General features: G+C 40.9%; 3 protein-coding genes across 4 annotated transcripts; 1 reads left to right on the forward strand and 2 right to left on the reverse strand.

Moving 5' to 3' along the window:
* Positions 1-60: 60 nt before the first annotated feature.
* LOC140938654 (uncharacterized) lies at positions 61-7,045 on the reverse strand. The gene is made up of 3 exons (XM_073388153.1): positions 6,920-7,045; positions 2,302-2,332; positions 61-883 (listed from the first exon to the last, which is right to left on the reverse strand). Exons 2-3 carry the CDS (start codon positions 2,315-2,317, stop codon positions 141-143), a joined length of 759 nt encoding a protein of 252 aa, XP_073244254.1. The 5' UTR covers positions 2,318-2,332; positions 6,920-7,045; the 3' UTR covers positions 61-140.
* A 5,590-nt stretch (positions 7,046-12,635) lies between these two features.
* LOC140936995 (uncharacterized) lies at positions 12,636-16,051 on the reverse strand. 2 transcript variants are annotated; one of them, XM_073386510.1, is made up of 3 exons: positions 16,029-16,051; positions 14,877-14,907; positions 12,636-13,458 (listed from the first exon to the last, which is right to left on the reverse strand). In XM_073386510.1, exons 2-3 carry the CDS (start codon positions 14,890-14,892, stop codon positions 12,716-12,718), a joined length of 759 nt encoding a protein of 252 aa, XP_073242611.1. In that variant the 5' UTR covers positions 14,893-14,907; positions 16,029-16,051; the 3' UTR covers positions 12,636-12,715. The 2 variants fall into 2 exon arrangements, with proteins under 2 accessions (XP_073242611.1, XP_073242612.1); XM_073386511.1 differs by lacking the exon at positions 16,029-16,051 and adding an exon at positions 15,974-15,995.
* A 254-nt stretch (positions 16,052-16,305) lies between these two features.
* On the forward strand, positions 16,306-19,916 carry LOC140938176 (collagen alpha-1(XXVII) chain A-like). The gene is made up of 6 exons (XM_073387697.1): positions 16,306-16,356; positions 17,550-17,567; positions 17,731-17,748; positions 19,492-19,509; positions 19,619-19,678; positions 19,773-19,916. Exons 1-6 carry the CDS (start codon positions 16,306-16,308, stop codon positions 19,914-19,916), a joined length of 309 nt encoding a protein of 102 aa, XP_073243798.1.
* The last annotated feature ends 320 nt before the right edge of the window (positions 19,917-20,236 follow it).

Below are 20,236 nucleotides of genomic sequence, written 5' to 3' on the forward strand. Positions count from 1 at the left end.
TTCGATACATAAGACGCTAATACCTGTTTTCTTTTCCCGGATCAATTACGATTAAAAGAATACATGTGGGTAAAGAACTTTATTTCAGCCGTGTTTGATTTCACAAAAAGCGCAGACGACTGAGCTACAGTAATTGAGAATTACACATTGAAAAAAGAGTAGTAATACAGAGTTTCATCACATGCATCTCGGAAAAAATTGAGCTCGTTAACCATCCCCTCGTGGAAAACAACTAGAGCCTCCTCCCTCTCCTCCTCACTGAAAAAGAAATCAACAAACTTCTCCAGGCGGCTTTTGTGGCCTGGATCGGGCTTGTTATCCTCAAACCAGCCATAGTATGGATTGGTGTTGCTTACAGAACAGATCATCTCACTGGCAATCCATGGCCAAAGCATTGTGCATGGCAACATAGCTATGGCTAGGAACTTGGGACGCTGGCGGCTCAGAGCAGCCTCGTAACCCACGTACATATCAGCTGCAGGACCCATGACTACGCTGTCAGTATTCTTGAGGCGCCAGGTCTTCACAAACTCTTGATTGTATTGCTTGTAGCTCTCAGACTGGACACGGTAAAGTAATGAAAATTCTGGCTTCCCGAGCAGCTGAATCTCTTTAGCAGCGTGGTCGAACGCTTCCACTGCATTAAAGCAGTAAGCAGCATCTTGTACCATGTAGCCTCCATAGTCATCAGGGTCAAGAGTTCCCGTGGCCATCCCTTGAATAAACTTCGTCTCTTTGGCGGCATTTCGGATCTTCACGCTTACTTCATCGTTAAACAAGCTTTGGCTAAAAGACCAGCCTTTCTCCACTGGTTCATCGGGAAGATAACTGAAGTCAAATCTCTCTTTTCTTATTGCCTTTAGTTGTCGCAGACGTTTACCCTCTGAAGAAGAAAAAGCACCCGTGTTGAAACAATTGGTTTCACTGAAGGAAATTACTGTTACTGCTGTCTTATCAGTTTATACTCTGCTGCATGACAGGGGCACCCAACGACGGTTTCCTTCTAATTGCATTGAAAACACTTTCTAGGCTATCCAGAGTACTTTTAGATCTCTAGAAATGTATTCTAAGTGGCGCTAAAAAATTTATATCAGTTCGGTCATCCTAGGGCAACTTGAGCCTTTTTGAGATATAAGGGCTTCAGTATTAATTTCCCGAAAATTTTAGCTGCAATTTAAAGTTTTACGAAAGTGAGAATTTTTCTTGTTCCTCTCTACATCGCATTTTCGATTCCGAAAATTTTAGGTTTCCTTTCTCTACGAAAAATAGCTTAACCTGGGGAGTGAAATGGGAAAAATTAAACTTTAGAAAACGGTAGGGAATTTATTAGATAAGCTTCGAAAATTGTACATGAATGGAACGGTCATCTAGAAATTTTTAGCCTCCCTCAAGCTTTAGAAAATTGTAGGCAATTACAGATATTCCACAGAAAACAGTCGTTGGGTGTCCCTGTGCATGACACCCCTGGCATGACTGATCACGATCTCGATTGTCAGCTTAGGCAAGACCCCAGGCAAACGTCAAACGTCGAAATTCACTTTAGACTAATTAACCTCGCGTTAATTAGACTGTTCACAGTCCTCTATTTTTCCCTGAGATCGTCGAGATCGAGCGCCTCGCGTTACGGGCTGCCATTGTATGAGCGTCAAAACTACTTAGGGGGCGGGGCTATAATCCCCGACGCCCGGTCCCCACGGTACATTTGAAAATCAAGAGGGCCTCGACGATCTCACGAAAAAATAGGGGACTGTGACAAGTAATCGGCTCCTGACTGTGAACAGTCTACGCGAACGTTAATGTGCCACTGAATAGCTTTCATTAAGTTCGTCACACGTGAAATTAGTGTCAAGTGCCCTACTGATCTGATATTGTATTAGTACGAGTAGTGCCCATTTTTCCTCAGGGAAAGTAGAGCGAGCGAAACGCGAGCGCGCGTTAAAATCACCTCACGCGAGAAAGGCGAGAGGCGGTGGGGAGAATCATTCTCACCGCTGCGTCTCGCCTTTCTAGCGTGGGATGATTTTTACGCGCGCTCGCGTTTCGCTCGCTCTACTATCCCTGAGGAAAAATGGGGACTATTGTATTAAGTGTGGGAGGCTGCAACAATTTATGTGTTTGCATGGCTACGTTAACGCGTTTTGTCATTTTTGTCATTAAAACACTATTCTCGCCTACAAGTCAGTCTCTCTTTTCTTGGGAGAAAGCTGGGGGATATGTGAAGCAGCGTGTCGACGAAAGAAAAAAAACAAGGCGATCAAAAAGGAAAAGAGAACAAAGTTTAAGATGAGTAGAGGAACTAACCTTGCAAGCGACTCATCGTCCTGAGGTATTACTGGAAGACAAAAGAAACATAAACTGAATATCTGCTGGTTTGTCATCTGTAAAACTTGATCTTAAATTGCTGCTTAAATGAAAAAAAAAAAAACGCTGTGGCTATATGGCTGGTAACCGGTCAAGCTGTTAAAAACACTTAATGACCGGCAGTCCCATATTTTCGGTAAATTTCACAAAATCGAAAGATTCAAGCTAATCTAAACTATCATATGTCGATTAAGACAAGTCAAGCGATCCTGAAATGCTTTGTAGATCTCAAGTCTAGTGTTTGGTTTACGCTGGGCTCAGAAGACGAAACCGTGTTTTGTGACACTTAGAACTTTTTTTAGCTCGACTGCCGGTCAAGGTTTTCAAAACACTACTAAATGGCCGGTAGTCCTATATTCTCAGTAAATTTCACAGATGTTATGACGTGAAACGTCGCCTGTCACGCCATGCTTTGGACTAACCTGAGATCAGGCTCTATTTTCGTTTCGCTTTGAAAATTACATTCCGGCGACCGTGAGACCAACAAAAACATGATATAGATATCTCACAAAACCGGCTGGTTCGATCAGGATCACGACTTGATAGTTCAGAACGGCTGAATTTTTTTAATTTGTGAAATTTACTGAGAAAATAGGACTGCCGGCCATTTAGTGTTTTGAAAACCTTGACCGGCAGTCGAGCTGAAAAAAGTTCTAATAGTAGAGCAGATATGTGCTTCAATTGTTCACTTTCTGTTAAAAGCATGAAATTTGGCATGATGATAGTTTTCAAGGCCCTAAAAAAGATAGGATATGGTGCCATCGCCAAAAAGTCCATTAAGTGTGAAAAATAAGAGTTTTAAAATGGCGGCCATTTTGAACCGGAAGTGAAATTAACATTTTCTTTAAACGTCCGAATTTTAGCAACTTGGATAAGAAAATTTCAGCAAATGCCTAAAGCAGCTGTTTTTTTTATTCAAAGAGATATTATTTTGACGCAAATTGTCTAAAAAAGTAGAATAGACATGATATGAGTGGCCGCCAGCTAGACCGGAAGTAAAACTACCAGAGTCGGAACTTTTAAGGAATGAGCCTAAACTTCTGTTGTGCCTGCTAATTTTCTTTACTTTAATATTTTCTTTAAATCTAATGTATACACTCAATTTAGTATTTTCATCATATATAATCCATTACGTACTAAACTTGAGCCTACTTTGGCTATGATACAGAATATCGGAGAAGAACAGATGATATTTCGGTGACCTTATGACTTGATACTTCATGCAGACGAGTGCTTGTAATCGAAAAAAAGAGTTTCTGATTGCCTTTCACGATTGTTACTCTTCTGGGCATAGCCCTTCTTACGCGAATGTACTTGATTAGTTCCACCCTCAACTTTGTAATTACTGACAGTGGTGTGCAGGAGAGTCGCCACTCGCCTCTTAGAGATATCCAGCCCCAATCTTGCAGACTAGGAACCCAGATGCTTGGAACCAGTGCCTGCTGACTCCATATGAGGCCAGCATGGTTCGCCGTGCCCTTGAGATGTTTAAGTAATGCAGGCCGCCGGGTCAAAGAAACTACCTTTGGCTTCGTCAGTTGACAGTAAAGAACTACTTTTTCTATCGCATGGGAGAACGTGTAAGCAAAAGCAACTCCGATTATTTCTGGAGGTGACCGGAAGTATTCACCTTGTCACACCCTGTGAATGCATGGAATGGAGAAAGTGCAAGTGTAGCCTTTTTAGTAAATACGTTAGCAATCTCGTAGGTTGCAAGGTAGCGTCGATGTACATTAGTACCAAATATATGATAGGGAAGGTAACTTGGCTTCATGGTAGAGAAGCTTCATGGGTAGTTAGAATGGAGAGTGGACTCAACGAAAATGTCTTGGACACAAAGAACATAGAGACTTAAAAGAAGGGAATCTACTTTCTAGCTTTCTAGCGAATTGACTTCAAACGATGCAGGGAAAAGACTGGACATCTGGCCCTAGACGACATGCGTTGCTCAATATGCAAGGAATCTAAAATGCACCTGCTTGTTTCGATCTTTACAAAAGAACTAGCTTTTTCCAGTTTCTTAGTATAGTTCCTGATACACGTTTACCCTAGATCTTAGTCTTCAAGCTGTTCTAGGCACGACATATTTGTCACATACTATATCCAAGAGAATACGTTTTACATGCTCTGTGGATTAACGTAAGTGATGCACATTCGGAAAACGGTTTTTCCTTATTTTCTTGCATGTGGACTTTAACATGATAATCAGTGCTGCTCAGTCCATGATAATTAAATGACATGGGAGTTACATTGAACTCTCACTTCTGATAAGAGAGGCGCAGATTCACTTGATAGTGAAATACAGCTGAATTAAGTAATGATCCAGGTAAGAAGGAGGCAATTTGTTTCGTTGTGGCGCAATACGCTTTCCTCACATAGAAATGTTTTCATTTTTACGCAGAGAATGCATAAATCCACAGAAAGGCTGTTTAAGAAAGAAAATGTGTTTAAACTCCACTTTTAAAGGGTGTATTTTTGAGTTAAAACATTTCGACCAATCACAAGAGTTGCAAACAATGACCAAGAAATGTTCACAATTTTACATGATCCGCACATACGATTTCTGTGTTACTTTGACTCAGACGAGATTGTGTTATAAGGAAGTTGGATAGAAAAAAAGGGATTAATATACATGCTGCTTTGTGAAGATTTCGTGAAATTTGATGTTTAAACCAATCAGAACCTTAGTAGAGACAATAGTAAAGTTAGCACCTTTTTGCATTCCGACGTGTTCACTGCGTTGTGGTCCTTTCCTTCATATCTTCATATCGGTTAGCTCCAGGTGGATATAAACACCGGTCTACTGAGTGGGAAGCCGCGGTTTCAAACCCCGGCCGGACCAATCGTCGATCAGGATTTTTAAATAACTGACGTTAAATGCTTTCCGATGTCCTCTGTAAATGGTTACACTTTCTAGTCTTCTTGGAATAAAAAAAAACCTGTAGGCCCGGTCTCACGGTCCTTGTTCATATAAAATGCCGTGGTAAGTTAAAGAACCTATACACTGTTTGTAAAGAGGAGGCTGAGTAGGCTGAGTAGGGGACCCATTTACCCATTTTTCCAAACGAATTTCCCGGAAGGTTCTTGAAAATGGTAAACTTTGAAATGAGTAGACGTTATCGTGAAAGCAATTTCAATCCAATATGTACATGCACAGTGTTATTAATTTTGTACTCCTCAATAACACAAAATGGTGGAGCTATTATACTTCAAATTACTTTGAAAGCAGTAAAGCATTCTGCATTCTAATTAATAGTGGATCAACTCTTTTAACCCTTACAAATTCTTCAAACTGGTCTCTATACATTTCCTTAAAAGGATAAGTTGAGAGAATTTGATAAAAGATCAAAGTATTTTCTCTTAGGTGATAATTTTGTTAATTCTAAAACCTTATCTCTTGACCTTGTATCAGGGGATATTGTGAGTCAGAAGAAAATTGATGTTGGTCACTATTGGGGCTTAAAGGGTTAAAACAAGTAAAAAGAAATAATTTGTTTTTTGCTAGTTTAATTTGTTCGTATGTTTGGCCTTTCCTATGCTTAAAAATGTGAATCATTGTTTCACATTTTTTTTAGTTCACTACCGAAATGAATTGCTTTGAGTGAGTTGCATTTTCCATTTTATCCCGCTTTTACCTCCGGTTCTTTCATTTAAACCGCTAATTTGTAACACAGTTGACCTTTTTGTATGACATAAAAATCCTGCAAAACACAGAACAAACAATTTTGTCGTCATTTTGACCTTAACATGCTAAATTTTGTGTACTTTCGGTTAGGTGATGTTTACTTCCGGTCAAAATGGCGGCCATTTTTGTAATACTCCAAAAACCGGTTTAACAGGAAAAATTTGCGATGGCACCATACCACATATTAATAGCCACGATTAATTTATATAATAAACAATTTCATTGTTATTTTGGTGTAAAAAAGTGCTTAATTTTGTGTACTTTCGGTTAGATGATATTTACTTCCGGTCAAAATGGCGGCCAGTTTAATTTTCACTCTAAAAACCAGTTAAACAGGAAAAATTTGCGATGGCACCATATCACATATTAATAGTCATAATTAGTTCTGTCATTCCTGAAAATTTGGTGCTGTTAACAAAAAGTGAGCAATCCGGCCCCAAATCTGCACATATCTGCCCCACTTTTCTGCTGAGCCCAGCCGTAAACCAAACACTAGACTTGAGATCTATAAAGAATTTCAGGATCGGTTGACTTGTCTTAATCGACATATGATAATTTAGATTAGCTAAAATCTTTCCATTTTGTGTTATTTACTGAGAATATAGGACTGCCGGCCATTTAGTGTTTTAAGAACCTTGACCGGTTACCTGCCATATAGCCACAGCGAAAAAAATAAAAATACTTGAATTATTATAAATGAAAAGTAGCTGGAGGTATTCCACAACCATAGGTTTAAAGCATTCTGAACTTAAGTGGATTCAGCTCCGTTCGCTAGTTTGACAGAGCCACTTGTATTTTTCGTCTCGCAATATTATTGTGCAGTGCTCAGTTTTGCGTTCAGCCTCTCTTCAAATTGGAACGATTAACCCTTACCTTTCAAAGTATTAACGCTATCACCGATCACCGTTTTTCAGTTTGTTCAACTTACGAGATTTCTTGCAGAGAACCTTCTGAGCTTCCTCAAAGGCGAAATTACTTGTACGTGCTGTTCCCCTGTTTCTAGGAAAAAACGGAATTAATTGAACCAGAAGTCAACAACTGACGTCAACCCTACAAGGTTGACCAGTCAAGGCTTAGCAAACTATTGCCGGTCACGCAACGCATTCTAAGGGAAGGAAAAGGACTGCACGGTTTACCTCAAAGGCTAAAGATCAGGCGTCCTTTGTTTGCTAGCGGAACTGAATTTTGCGCTTACTTAATTAAAAATGTATTCAGTCTCCATCTCCCACAACACAATTCAACGTAAATTCCAAAAAGTTAGGATATTGCCGGATACAATAATATCATTCCTAAAATATCCGGGAATGCAAGCAAATACTAATGCCCCGGGGGCACTCTTATATAAAAGCAGGAGCCGATTACTAAGTAATGGGCTCCTGATAAAAGCAAAGGGGCGGGCGTAGCTCAGGTCTTATTCGGCCCAAGGGATACCATAACTCAACACAGAAAAGCCTTACGCGCGAGTTCGTCAAGAAAGCCGGGACGAGAGCAAACCAGAGGAATGAAGGGGACGAGTGAAGTTTCTTCCCCCTCCCCGTCCTTCCCTATTTTGTTCTCTCTCTCTAACTTTCGCCCAATCGTGCTCCCCCCCCCCGCCCCGCCCGAGGTTGTAACCGGACTTTGCTCCGGAAAAAAGAAAAGAGTAACAAGAAAGAAGCGTTGGATCTTTTGTGTCGAAATATTTCACGATATTTAACTTGCGAGATCAGGTACAACCACCGTCTCAGTAGATATAGCGCTACATTTTCGTTAGTCAAGTCTGCCTTACGATTTATAAATTTAAGTATGAATGAAGTTATGAGCAAGCCGGAGTTCGAGTTTATTGACCACAATTTCAATTCAAGCTTTCCAGCTGACTTCCGCCTAGCTCACTGTTCGTAAAGGAAGCCTCGTGTTCACATCCAGTAGGTACTACTGAAGTTATGTCCATGCGGGTCCAAACTTCAGCATTTACGGTCGACTAAACAAGCTACAGCGATCTGTTTATCATAAAACTCTCAGCTCTGGAAGTCGCATGTGGAAGGAAACACGAAACCTTTAACACATAACATGCGTAGACTACAAAACAGTCTGTTTTTTTTCTCAAAATCAGTAAAGAAATCGGTAAATGCCATAAAGCGTGCCGTCCCCAGTCTCGCTCTCTGTTTTCAGCCTCGTTCCAGACCTTTTGTTTGACTGCTCGCGAGTACTTGAATACGCAAAAATACGGACTGTTTTGCAGTCTACTTTATGCGGCAAGAACTATTCCAAACATTCCTAGTCTAAATTCCAAAGTGGTTTCTGCTTTTTTGGGCACTTCCCCGCACGGCATGGATTTACACTAACAATCCTGATGTTTTCAATTTGCTTAGACTGTTTGGGCATTTTTTGCCCCCCAGACGGCCGCTCTTACGGTGGCTACGAACCCGCCTCCACAATTTTTTAAAACTTTGCGCAAATCAAATCTTGACCCGGCCAATCCTGACACCTTAAGTCAAAGCCACAACCTGCACCTGCAAATTGACCCACTGGCATGTTGATTAAAATTTGCTAATAAACACTGGTAGTCACCCCATCCGGGCTTAACACATACCAATTCTTTGGACTGATCTCCATACTTTTCCAGTAAAGAATTATTTGAGAGAATTTGTCTATAGTTTGATCAATTTATTTAATTCTCATGTTCTTAGCGGAGTGTGGAAAATTGACAAAGTCTACATCGAGGAAAAGGAAAAAAGACATTAATACAAAAACAAGCTTAATTAAGAACTACAATGGAGGACAAAATCCTTGGAACGGTTATGGAAAACCTTCCTTCCACATCCTTAACTTATCAAATGTTCAGATGTGGCATAATATACACTTCTCTAACCACTTGGATACCGCGACTGGCCCTCCCCTCCCCCCTCCAAACAATGTTGGGATGAAGAAACACTTTTAGGACAGGGTAAACTGTACAGGGGTGCACAAACTACAACATTGCTTGGGGGATAGGGGGAAAGCGGGAAAAATTAAGGCAGATCGTGTTAATTGTCCTAAGAATTTTGTCCTCCATTGTAGGCAAACGAAGCGAAACTGACAAGTCGTCATGAGCCGGCGTCAATTGCGTAAATCCTTTTTAATTTGCAGTTGATTTATATATGATGGGAAAATTATCACTTTCTTATCGCATAGTCCTTCTTGAGTTTTCTACGATTTTGGCCGGCCATATACTTCTATTTTTTCTTTTTTTTTCCTCTCGGCTTAAGTCATTTTTCTGGAGATAGGCTCTTTCTTATCAGAGATCGATGAAATGACCTTGGAATCATTTCTTAATGATCTTTGTTTAACTTTGGGTAACGTTTTTAATATTTAGTGTTTTAGCTTTATTTGAACAACTCGAACCACAAACTTTCCTTTCTTGCGACAAAGAACATTTATCTAAAAAAGAAACAACACTAACGTTTACATGATAATAAAAGGTGAAGGAAATAAAGAGCTAACAACAAACTTGCTTAATAATTGTCTTTATTTGGACTCTTCCTTGCTTTTTGTTTTTGTTATTTTCAATCAACGTTTATTCACTCAAACTCTTAACAGGTAAAAATATAGCTAAATATGCCTGTAACAGTAAAATTTTATCTCAGAATTTTAAAGGAAGTCCAGTCGTACAGTTTTTTCCAAACAAGACTAATTTCAACATGTTTCGCGTTAGTAAAAAGTATCCAGTATTTAATCTCAGACAAATAAGATCAAAAGATTTTTATTTGCATTTTATGGACGATTCTGCAGAGGGAGTTTAATGGTTGCAAATTTTTAATAACGTGAATGGCCGTTCTAACACTTTAAACCCGTATGTAATTTTAACACTTGCTATTCAAATTTAAGATATTTTAACGGAACATTTATTAACTTGTCCAAATGACACTCAACAGTAAACTTCACTGACTTAGGTGGCATATATGCATCCCATGCAATGTTACTGTACTGGCCGCACGAAGAACGTTCCAAATGGTGTGAATGACTCAATGTTTGTGTTTATCGATAAAAAGTAAACAGGTAAAACAGCTGCTGTAGGAACTTACGTAGATACATTCAGTTGTCGGATCCAAATCGCAGTCCTTCGTACACACGCGCAGGACTATGCAAACGTTCTTTTGCCGAAACCGCAACATTGCATTGTTTCTTGACAAAGAAGGCGTGGACACCAAAAATAGTTTAACTTTACGTGCTCAAACCCAGGTGACGAAGCACAAGTTAAAAGGCAGCTTCGTTACTTCAAGTACTGGATAATCCATGTTTCATTTTTGCTTTGGTGCAGTACGAGTTGCACGCACCTGGAAACAACGGATTCCTTTAGCGAATCGTAAAGCTTACAGAAGGTCAAGCAATGCTGAGGAGAAATATCTTGATATTCATCTTGAACTGGCTGAGAGAGTGGCCGTTGTTATGCTAGGGACGTTTAAGCCGTCTCGTGTTGAAAAAATATTTCACGAGTGAGCGCAGCGAAGAGAAATTTCGTATCTCCAAGCGGCCATGTACTGTTCTATTTATTATATAAACACCAATAAAATACCAAACAACTTTAATAGTTTTTTGGTGTGAAAGGCGCGATTTATCATGTAGCCACAGCAACGGTGATATTTTCACATGTGAAGATAACATGTTATTTTCACATCGGAAGATATCAAGTTTTCGCGCGTAAGCTCACCTGGTATCTCGTTGGTGTTTATATAATAAAACTGTGTTTTTCACAATGTTATCGTCTACTTGAATGCATCCCATTTTTATGCCAGTCGCCTTTTAACGTCTCAGACGTTAAACACGTCTAGACGACTTTAACGTCTCTAGTATTAAACCGGCCATCCTCGAAACGGCAGATTTCGGCAAATTATTATACGTTTCTGGGGGAAAGGACGAAGAAGGAAGCAAAAAGGGGAGAGAGCTCAAACCTTACATCATATTTCTCCTAACCCCTACCGAGACTTTGATAGTAACGCTAGGGTGAATTTCCTTTTTTAACGTCAGAGTTGGTGACTTAGGAAGCACTTGAAGAGCAGTGTATTAGACACTGGTGCTTTTGAGGTTTTTATGTTGACAAAAACACCACGGCGGCGGCCGAATGTTATTGTTTGGAACACATTTTATTGTTTATACAACGTTTGTGAATAATTTCAGTTGTATATAAATATGAAACTTACTTGGTATTTTTTAAGGCGATGTTTTACGGGGCGATTCACATCGACGATTGTATCGTTTAACGTTGTTGTAACCCTAAAAACGCCCTAAAATTGTCGTTGCAAATCGTCTCTTGTAACGTTACATTTAATCCATGAATCCAGGGCAAACCCATTCTCCAAGGAGGCTATTTATTGTGTTTCATGTCCATTATTACTTGCAAACTTGCAAAGTTTCGATGATTGCAAACTGTTGTGGCTTTAGCGTCCTAGACGGAATTTATTGTTATATTTTTGGTTATTTTCCTGCACTGGAGGAAAAATAAACTTACAAGATCAAGCGAGCATTCAGACACATTATTTTCATGAGTAGGAGGGTTTTCTCTCGCGTGCTCACAGTATTAACTGTTTCACCCCTAGACCACGTTATGGCGAGATGACTTTTATCACTTTATCTATTAACTCTGTGGAAATGCTGTGCTGTTCCCCTTCAACAAGAAATTTTTTATTTATATTTTGGGGTCTTTTTTTCGTTGGCCACTGTAAGGAGTGATAGGTTTAAAGCATGACGCCAATCTGATTCTAAAGGAAAAGCCCTGGGGACGAGAATTGAATGATCAGCGGTCTTACAAATTAGTGAAGGCTGTTTCACGTAGGCTGGCTTTGCAGCCGTTCTTTGGGAAATGGGCCAGAGTTCACTCATGCAAGAAAACTGCTCTCGAGTTAACCTGAGATCAGGCCCAATTTTAGCGGTTCTCATACATTCTCTCTAACTGCTACCGCTAAAGTTGGGCCTGATACAAACTCTCTCATGTTTGTGCTTACTGCGGCCAGATTTTGGCCGCAACACTGATTGGCTGTTGGAACAATGCCTCAGGATCTGATTGGCTGTTAAAATCAACGGAAGTTGAAAGCGTTTATTCCACGCGTGGTTTTTTTTCGTGAATGATCCGCTGTCGGCGGGGAGAATGGTCGATTTTGCTGTCTTTTTTGTTGTTTTATGGTCTTATGGTAGGAAAATATGCCTTAATATGTGCCATGGATAGAGCCTGCTCTCAAGTTACTCTCGAGTGTGCTCAAGATGGACAGACCTTGTATCTTGCGAAATACACCGCAGAAGTCCTACGAAGATAACCTTTTATCGTTGTTACGAAATTACACTGGACAAGAGAGTTTAACAATCGCAAAACGACGGCAATTTAAGGTTCAAACACTTCTTTGAAACAGTGATTCAACGGCAACCAGGGGGCAACCAATCAAAGATGGCTTTGTCAGAGTCTCTCCAGCAACCAACCGCAGACCAACAGTTTGGTGTAGCCATAGGTAAAATAAAGCGTTTTAACAAAAAACAGGGTGTGCAATGCAATCCACGCGGGTAAATGCATGGATCTACATTCGATACATAAGACGCTAATACCTGTTTTCTTTTCCTTGATCAATTACGATTAAAAGAATACATGTGTGTAAAGAACTTTATTTCAGCCGTGTTTGGTTTCACAAAAAGCACAGACGACTGAGCTACAGTAATTGAGAATTACACATTGAAAAAAGAGTAGTAATACAGAGTTTCATCACATGCATCTCGGAAAAAATTGAGCTCGTTAATCAACCCCTCGCGGAAAACAACTAGAGCCTCCTCCCTCTCCCCCTCACTGAAAAAGAAATCAACAAACTTCTCCAGGCGGCTTTTGTGGCCTGGATCGGGCTTGTTATCCTCAAACCAGCCGTAGTATGGATTGGTGTTGCTTACAGAACAGATCATCTCACTGGCAATCCATGGCCAAAGCATTGTGCATGGCAACATAGCTATGGCTAGGAACTTGGGACGCTGGCGGCTCAGAGCAGCCTCGTAACCCACGTACATATCAGCTGCAGGACCCATGACTACGCTGTCAGTATTCTTGAGTCGCCAGGTCTTCACAAACTCTTGATTGTATTGCTTGTAGCTCTCAGACTGGACACGGTAAAGTAATGAAAATTCTGGCTTCCCGAGCAGCTGAATCTCTTTAGCAGCGTGGTCGAACGCTTCCACTGCATTAAAGCAGTAAGCAGCATCTTGCACCATGTAGCCTCCATAGTCATCAGGGTCAAGAGTTCCCGTGGCCATCCCTTGAATAAACTTCGTCTCTTTGGCGGCATTTCGGATCTTCACGCTTACTTCATCGTTAAACAAGCTTTGGCTAAAAGACCAGCCTTTCTCCACTGGTTCATCGGGAAGATAACTGAAGTCAAATCTCTCTTTTCTTATTGCCTTTAGTTGTCGCAGACGTTTACCCTCTGAAGAAGAAAAAGCACCCATGTTGAAACAATTGATTTCACTGAAGGAAATTACTGTTACTGCTGTCTTATCAGTTTATACTCTGCTGCATGACAGGGGCACCCAACGACGGTTTCCTTCTAATTGCATTGAAAACACTTTCTAGGCTATCCAGAGTACTTTTAGATCTCTAGAAATGTATTCTAAGTGGCGCTAAAAAATTTATATCAGTTCGGTCATCCTAGGGCAACTTGAGCCTTTTTGAGATATAAGGGCTTGAGTATTAATTTCCCGAAAATTTTAGCTGCAATTTAAAGTTTTACGAAAGTGAGAATTTTTCTTGTTCCTCTCTACATCGCATTTTCGATTCCGAAAATTTTAGGTTTCCTTTCTCTACGAAAAAAAGCTTAACCTGGGGAGTGAAATGGGAAAAATTAAACTTTAGAAAACGGTAGGGAATTTATTAGATAAGCTTCGAAAATTGTACATGAATGGAACGGTCATCTAGAAATTTTTAGCCTTCCTCAAGCTTTAGAAAATTGTAGGCAATTACAGATATTCCACAGAAAACAGTCGTTGGGTGTCCCTGTGCATGACACCCCTGGCATGACTGATCACGATCTCGATTGTCAGCTTAGGCAAGACCCCAGGCAAACGTCAAACGTCGAAATTCACTTTAGACTAATTAACCTCACGTTAATTAGACTGTTCACAGTCCTATATTTTTCCCTGAGATCGTCGAGATCGAGCGCCTTGCGTTACGGGCTGCCATTGTATGAGCGTCAAAACTACTTAGGGGGCGGGGCTATAATCCCCGACGCCCGGTCCCCACGGTACATTTGAAAATCAAGAGGGCCTCGACGATCTCACGAAAAAATAGGGGACTGTGACAAGTAATCGGCTCCTGACTGTGAACAGTCTACGCGAACGTTAATGTGCCACTGAATAGCTTTCATTAAGTTCGTCACATGTGAAATTAGTGTCAAGTGCCCTACTGATCTGATATTGTATTAGTACGAGTAATGCCCATTTTTCCTCAGGGAAAGTAGAGCGAGCGAAACGCGAGCGCGCGTTAAAATCACCTCACGCGAGAAAGGCGAGAGGCGGTGGGGAGAATCATTCTTAACGCTGCGTCTCGCCTTTCTCGCGTGGGATGATTTTTACGCGCGCACGCGTTTCGCTCGCTCTACTATCCCTGAGGAAAAATGGGGACTATTGTATTAAGTGTGGGAGGCTGCAACAATTTATGTGTTTGCATGGCTACGTTAACGCGTTTTGTCATTTTTGTCATTAAAACACTATTCTCGCCTACAAGTCAGTCTCTCTTTTCTTGGGAGAAAGCTGGGGGATATGTGAAGCAGCGTGTCGACGAAAGAAAAATAACAAGGCGATCAAAAAGGAAAAGAGAACAAAGTTTAAGATGAGTAGAGGAACTAACCTTGCAAGCGACTCATCGTCCTGAGGTATTACTGGAAGACAAAAGAAACATAAACTGAATATCTGCTGGTTCGTCATCTGTAAAACTTGATCTTAAATTGCTGCTTAAATGAAAAAAAAAAACAAAACGCTGTGGCTATATAGCTGGTAACCGGTCAAGGTGTTAAAAACACTAAATGACCGGCAGTCCCATATTCTCGGTAAATTTCACAAAATCGAAAGATTCAAGCTAATCTAAACTATCATATGTCGATTAAGACAAGTCAAGCGATCCTGAAATGCTTTGTAGATCTCAAGTCTAGTGTTTGGTTTACGCTGGGCTCAGAAGACGAAACCGTGTTTTGTGACACTTAGAACTTTTTTTAGCTCGACTGCCGGTCAAGGTTTTCAAAACACTACTAAATGGCCGGTAGTCCTATATTCTCAGTGAATTTCACAGATGTTATGACGTCAAACGTCGCCTGTCACGCCATGCTTTGGACTAACCTGAGATCAGGCTCTATTTTCGTTTCGCTTTGAAAATTACATTCCGGCGACCGTGAGACCAACAAAAACATGATATAGATATCCCACAAAACCGGCTGGTTTGATCAGGATCACGACTTGATAGTTCAGAACGGCTGAATTTTTTTAATTTGCGAAATTTACTGAGAAAATAGGACTGCCGGCCATTTTGTGTTTTTAAGACCTTGACCGGCAGTCGAGTTGAAAAAAGTTCTAAGTGTCACAAAACACGGTTTCGTCTGCTGAACCCAGCCGTAAACCAAACACTAGACTTGAGATCTATAAAGAATTTCAGGATCGGTTGACTTGTCTTAATCGACATATGATAATTTAGATTAGCTAAAATCTTTCCATTTTGTGTTATTTACTGAGAATATAGGACTGCCGGCCATTTAGTGTTCTAAAAACCTTGACCGGTTACCTGCCATATGGCCACAGCGAAAAAAATAAAAATACTTGAATTATTATAAGTGAAAAGTAGCTGGAGGTATTCCACAACCATAGGTTTAAAGCATTCTGAACTTAAGTGGATTCAGCTCCGTTCGCTAGTTTTGCGTTCAGCAGTCTCTTCAAATTGCAACGATTAACCCTTACCTTTCAAAGTATCAACGGGATCACCGATCACCGTTTTTCAGTTTGTTCAACTTACGAGATTTCTTGCAGAGAACCTTCTGAGCTTCCTCAAAGGCGAAATTACTTGTACGTGCTGTTCCCCTGTTTCTAGGAAAAAACGGAATTAATTGAACCAGAAGTCAACAACTGACGTCAACCCTACAAGGTTCACCAGTCAACGATTAGCAAACTATTGCCGGTCACGCAACGCATTCTAAGGGAAGGAAAAGGAATGCACGGTTTACCTCAAAGGCTAAAGATCAGGCGTCCTTTGTTTGCTAGCGGAACTGAATTTTGCGCTTACTTAATTAAAAATGTATTCAGGCTCCATCTCCCACAACACAATTCAACGTAAATTCCAAAAAGTTAGGATCTTGCCGGATACAATAATATCATTGCTAAAATATCTGGGAATGCAAGCAAATACTAATGCCCCGGGGGCACTCTTATATAAAAGCAGGAGCCGATTACTAAGTTAATCGGCTCCTGATAAAAGCGAAGGGGCGGGCGTAGCTCAGGCCTTATTCGGCCCAAGGGATACCATAACTCAACACAGAAAAGCCTTACGCGCGAGTTCGTCAAGAAAGCCGGGACGAGAGCAAACCAGAGGAATGAAGAGGACGAGTGAAGTTTCTTCACCCCCTCCCCGTCCTTCCCTATTTTGTTCTCTCTCTCTAACTTTCGCCTAATCGTGCTCCCCCCCGCCCCGCCCGAGGTTGTAACCGGACTTTGCTCCGGAAAAAAGAAAAGAGTAACAAGAAAGAAGCGTTGGATCTTTTGTGTCGAAATATTTCACGATATTTAACTTGCGAGATCAGGTACAACCACCGTCTCAGTAGATATAGCGCTACATTTTCGTTAGTCAAGTCTGCCTTACGATTTATAAATTTAAGTATGAATGAAGTTATGAGCAAGGCGGAGTTCGAGTTTATTGACCACAATTTCAATTCAAGCTTCCCAGTTGACTTCCGCCTAGCTCACTGTTCGTAAAGGAAGCCTCGTGTTCACATCCAGTTGGTACTACTGAAGTTATGTCCATGCGGGTCCAAACTTCAGCATTTACGGTCGACTAAACAAGCTACAGCGATCTGTTTATCATAAAACTCTCAGCTCTGGAAGTCGCATGTGGAAGGAAACACGAAACCTTTAACACATAACATGCGTAGACTGCAAAACAGTCTGTTTTTTTCTCAAAATCAGTAAAGAAATCGGTAAAGCCATAAAGCGTGCCGTCCCCAGTCTCGCTCTCTGTTTTCAGCCTCGTTCCAGACCTTTTGTTTGACTGCTCGCGAGTACTTGAATACGCAAAAATACGGACTGTTTTGCAGTCTACTTTATGCGGCAAGAACTATTCCAAACATTCCTAGTCTAAATTCCAAAGTGGTTTCGGTAAGTCGTCGACCTTTATCTTAGAATCTGCTTTTTTCTTTGAAACATTCCTCGCGTACTCCGCCGAATATTTGATGTCTTCGAATAGTGGAATCTTTGTTATGTAACTATTTACCCTTTAATTTTATTTATTGTTAATTCTGTATTTGCTTGATTTCTTTCCATTCAGGGTGACTCTGGGCTGAAGGTAATATTTTGTGTGATAAACGTGACCTGTTAACAAGGTCGCTTGATTTGATTTCTTTTTCTTCCTTCCTTTTGGATTTATCGCGTAATCATGAAATGTTTACGGACATTTTCATTCTTGCCATTCACTAAAGTAGTTTCTTTGTTCTCTGTTTATTTTACAGGGTTTGAGAGGAATTTCGGTAAGTCTCCTTCTATTTTTGCTTATTTTCTAAACGCGGAATGCTTACAAGGCTTAAACCAGCAGTATAGAGCCTTTTCAGTCACGTGGTTAGCAGCTATGCAAATTTATTGGAAGGCTTTACATAAGAGAAACGCTCAACTCCTACATGACATGGTTTGGAACACCAACATTGCCGCCGTTTTATTGTCTTGGTACACAAATAGGGCGAACGTGAGGTCATTTGTAAACGCTCTACGTGCGAAGGCCGTGCTATTTAAAACAATTGAACACTTACCTACTGGTCCAAGAAATATCCGCTTGAAGCTACAGAAGAACACAAAAGAATAAGCCGTTTGGAACAAAATGAAAATGGTGGTCAGAGTTACATATTAGAATTCAGATTACGTGTAGGCAGCTTGCGCCAGGACCCACCTCTTTCCTTTGTTGTAATTCTCAAACAAATGGAAGGCAGGTTGTGAATCAAACGAACGCAGTTATTAGGCTGTATTTTAGCGTTTTTTTACGTTTGCGCTGCTGCGCTCGAATGCAAGTGTGTTGAGTATGCATATTTTCAAGAAACTGGTACTCAGCCCGTGCAGAAAAAAACAAACAACAAACGAACAAAAGACGTGGCAAAAGTCAAGCAATTTTCGGTTCCCACACAATACACTATTCACAACGCTCGAAAACAAAGCGCGAATGCTAGAACCCCGTGCTAATGCTCGGGGGACACGAGAAATACCCAGGCTGGGCGATAAAGGACCCTTGGGGCGACAATAAGTAGTGGCAAAGCATTCTCGCTCCACTCATTCGCAGATCAGTGCCAAGGACGAAGGCGGAACGGCCCACCCACCCACGCGTTGAAAATTCGTGGGGTTAGCCTACTGCCACGTTCTATTTCCTCTGAAGGCGCTCGATCAACTCTTTCATAACTGAATATATTCAATGAGTGCGAAGAGAGATACTGTTTGCAAATGCCCTTAGGCATAGAGCGTTTTCACTGTCTTGGCCAGCCGCTATGCAAATTAATGCGGCAACACGGAGAGTTTACATAAGAAAAGAGTTCAACTCCCAAAGGACTGGTTTGGGGCACCAACATGACCGCCATTTTATTGTTTTGGGACATCAATATGAGTGACGCGACGTCATGTGAAAACGCTCCTTACACAGTCCTCCCAGGAGCATTTGAAAACAATGCTTTATGCAAAAATTGAATGAATGTCTACACTACACGGGATAGCGTTTGATGTGGACATGAATATACTCCCGCCTGTTCACACTACCGTGAGTAGCACAATAAACCCATCCGATAGTTGACAATACACATTCAAGATTAGCCTGCGTAGCAGGCGCTTGGAAGTAGTGGGCACAAGAAAAGCCGGGCGCGCGAGAAGGAGGCACGCGAGGGGAGAGGGAGCTCACCCCTCGCGTGTCTCCCTCGCACGCGCGCGTTCTCTCCTTCGCCCACTGCTTCCAAGCGCCTGCTACGCAGGCTAATTCAAGAAAGGCGAGGCGCAGCTTTGCTCCTTTACAGAAATCGCTCAGAAAACAACGTAATTGTGCGTGAACAAAAAACCTATCCGATATGGTTTTCCTGCCGGCTCTGCGGTTGAGTGTAGAACTAGCCTCAGCTCAGATTCACTGAATCAGTCGGGGGTTCTTCACTTTGTTGTGACCGGATAAACCCTCTGACGTTTCCTTTAGGATTTCATTTAAAAGCTTAACTTGGTATTATTCTTACGTATCTTTATTTCATTTACAGGGTCAAAATGGGTCTCCGGTAAATTTCTTTATATCACCTTTTTTGGCAGTGTTAGTCTTCAGTGAGAGTGCAGTTATGTGATTGAGCACGTAACATGTGTTTCTAATTATGTATTTTGATACCTTAGGGTCCTCCAGGAATTGTGCTCGGACTTCACAGACTTACACATTACCAATCCCTGGACCAGGTTACTTAGAGTATTTTTCTTCTGCTACTTTTGTTGTTGTTGTTGCAATTTCCGATATCCGCAGCTGATTCCAAGTATTATGACTCTCTTTCAGTCAGTCCAAAATCTAAAGACGATACTCTACATGTCATCGTCAGTGGAAAACTACAAATTTCCTGTTGGTACCAAGGATAACCCTGCCATGACTTGTAAAGAACTAATGGATATTGACAACATTCAAAATGGTGCGCTTCATTAAACTATGACACATCACCATTTTAAAACAAATATTGATTCTACTGCATTTTCTAGGCTAATCCACACGGCAACGGATGAATTTTCGACTGGTTGACTATTCGTGCGTTTAGGTGTTACACGGAACCATCTTAATCGCGCGAGAATTTAGACGCTTGAAAGTTCCGTGTCAACAGAGCGAAAAATACTGAACGGTCCCGGTTGAATAAAGTGTCCGGTAAAATTTTTACTCTACGAGTAAACTTTCCATGTAGTAAATACACAATAAAATGTACACCAATAAATTGGAAAATTACAACGATTGTAAGGTTAATAAACTCTGAA

Source organism: Porites lutea, chromosome 5 (assembly GCF_958299795.1).
Source record: "Porites lutea chromosome 5, jaPorLute2.1, whole genome shotgun sequence".
NCBI classification, from domain to species: Eukaryota; Metazoa; Cnidaria; class Anthozoa; order Scleractinia; family Poritidae; genus Porites; species Porites lutea.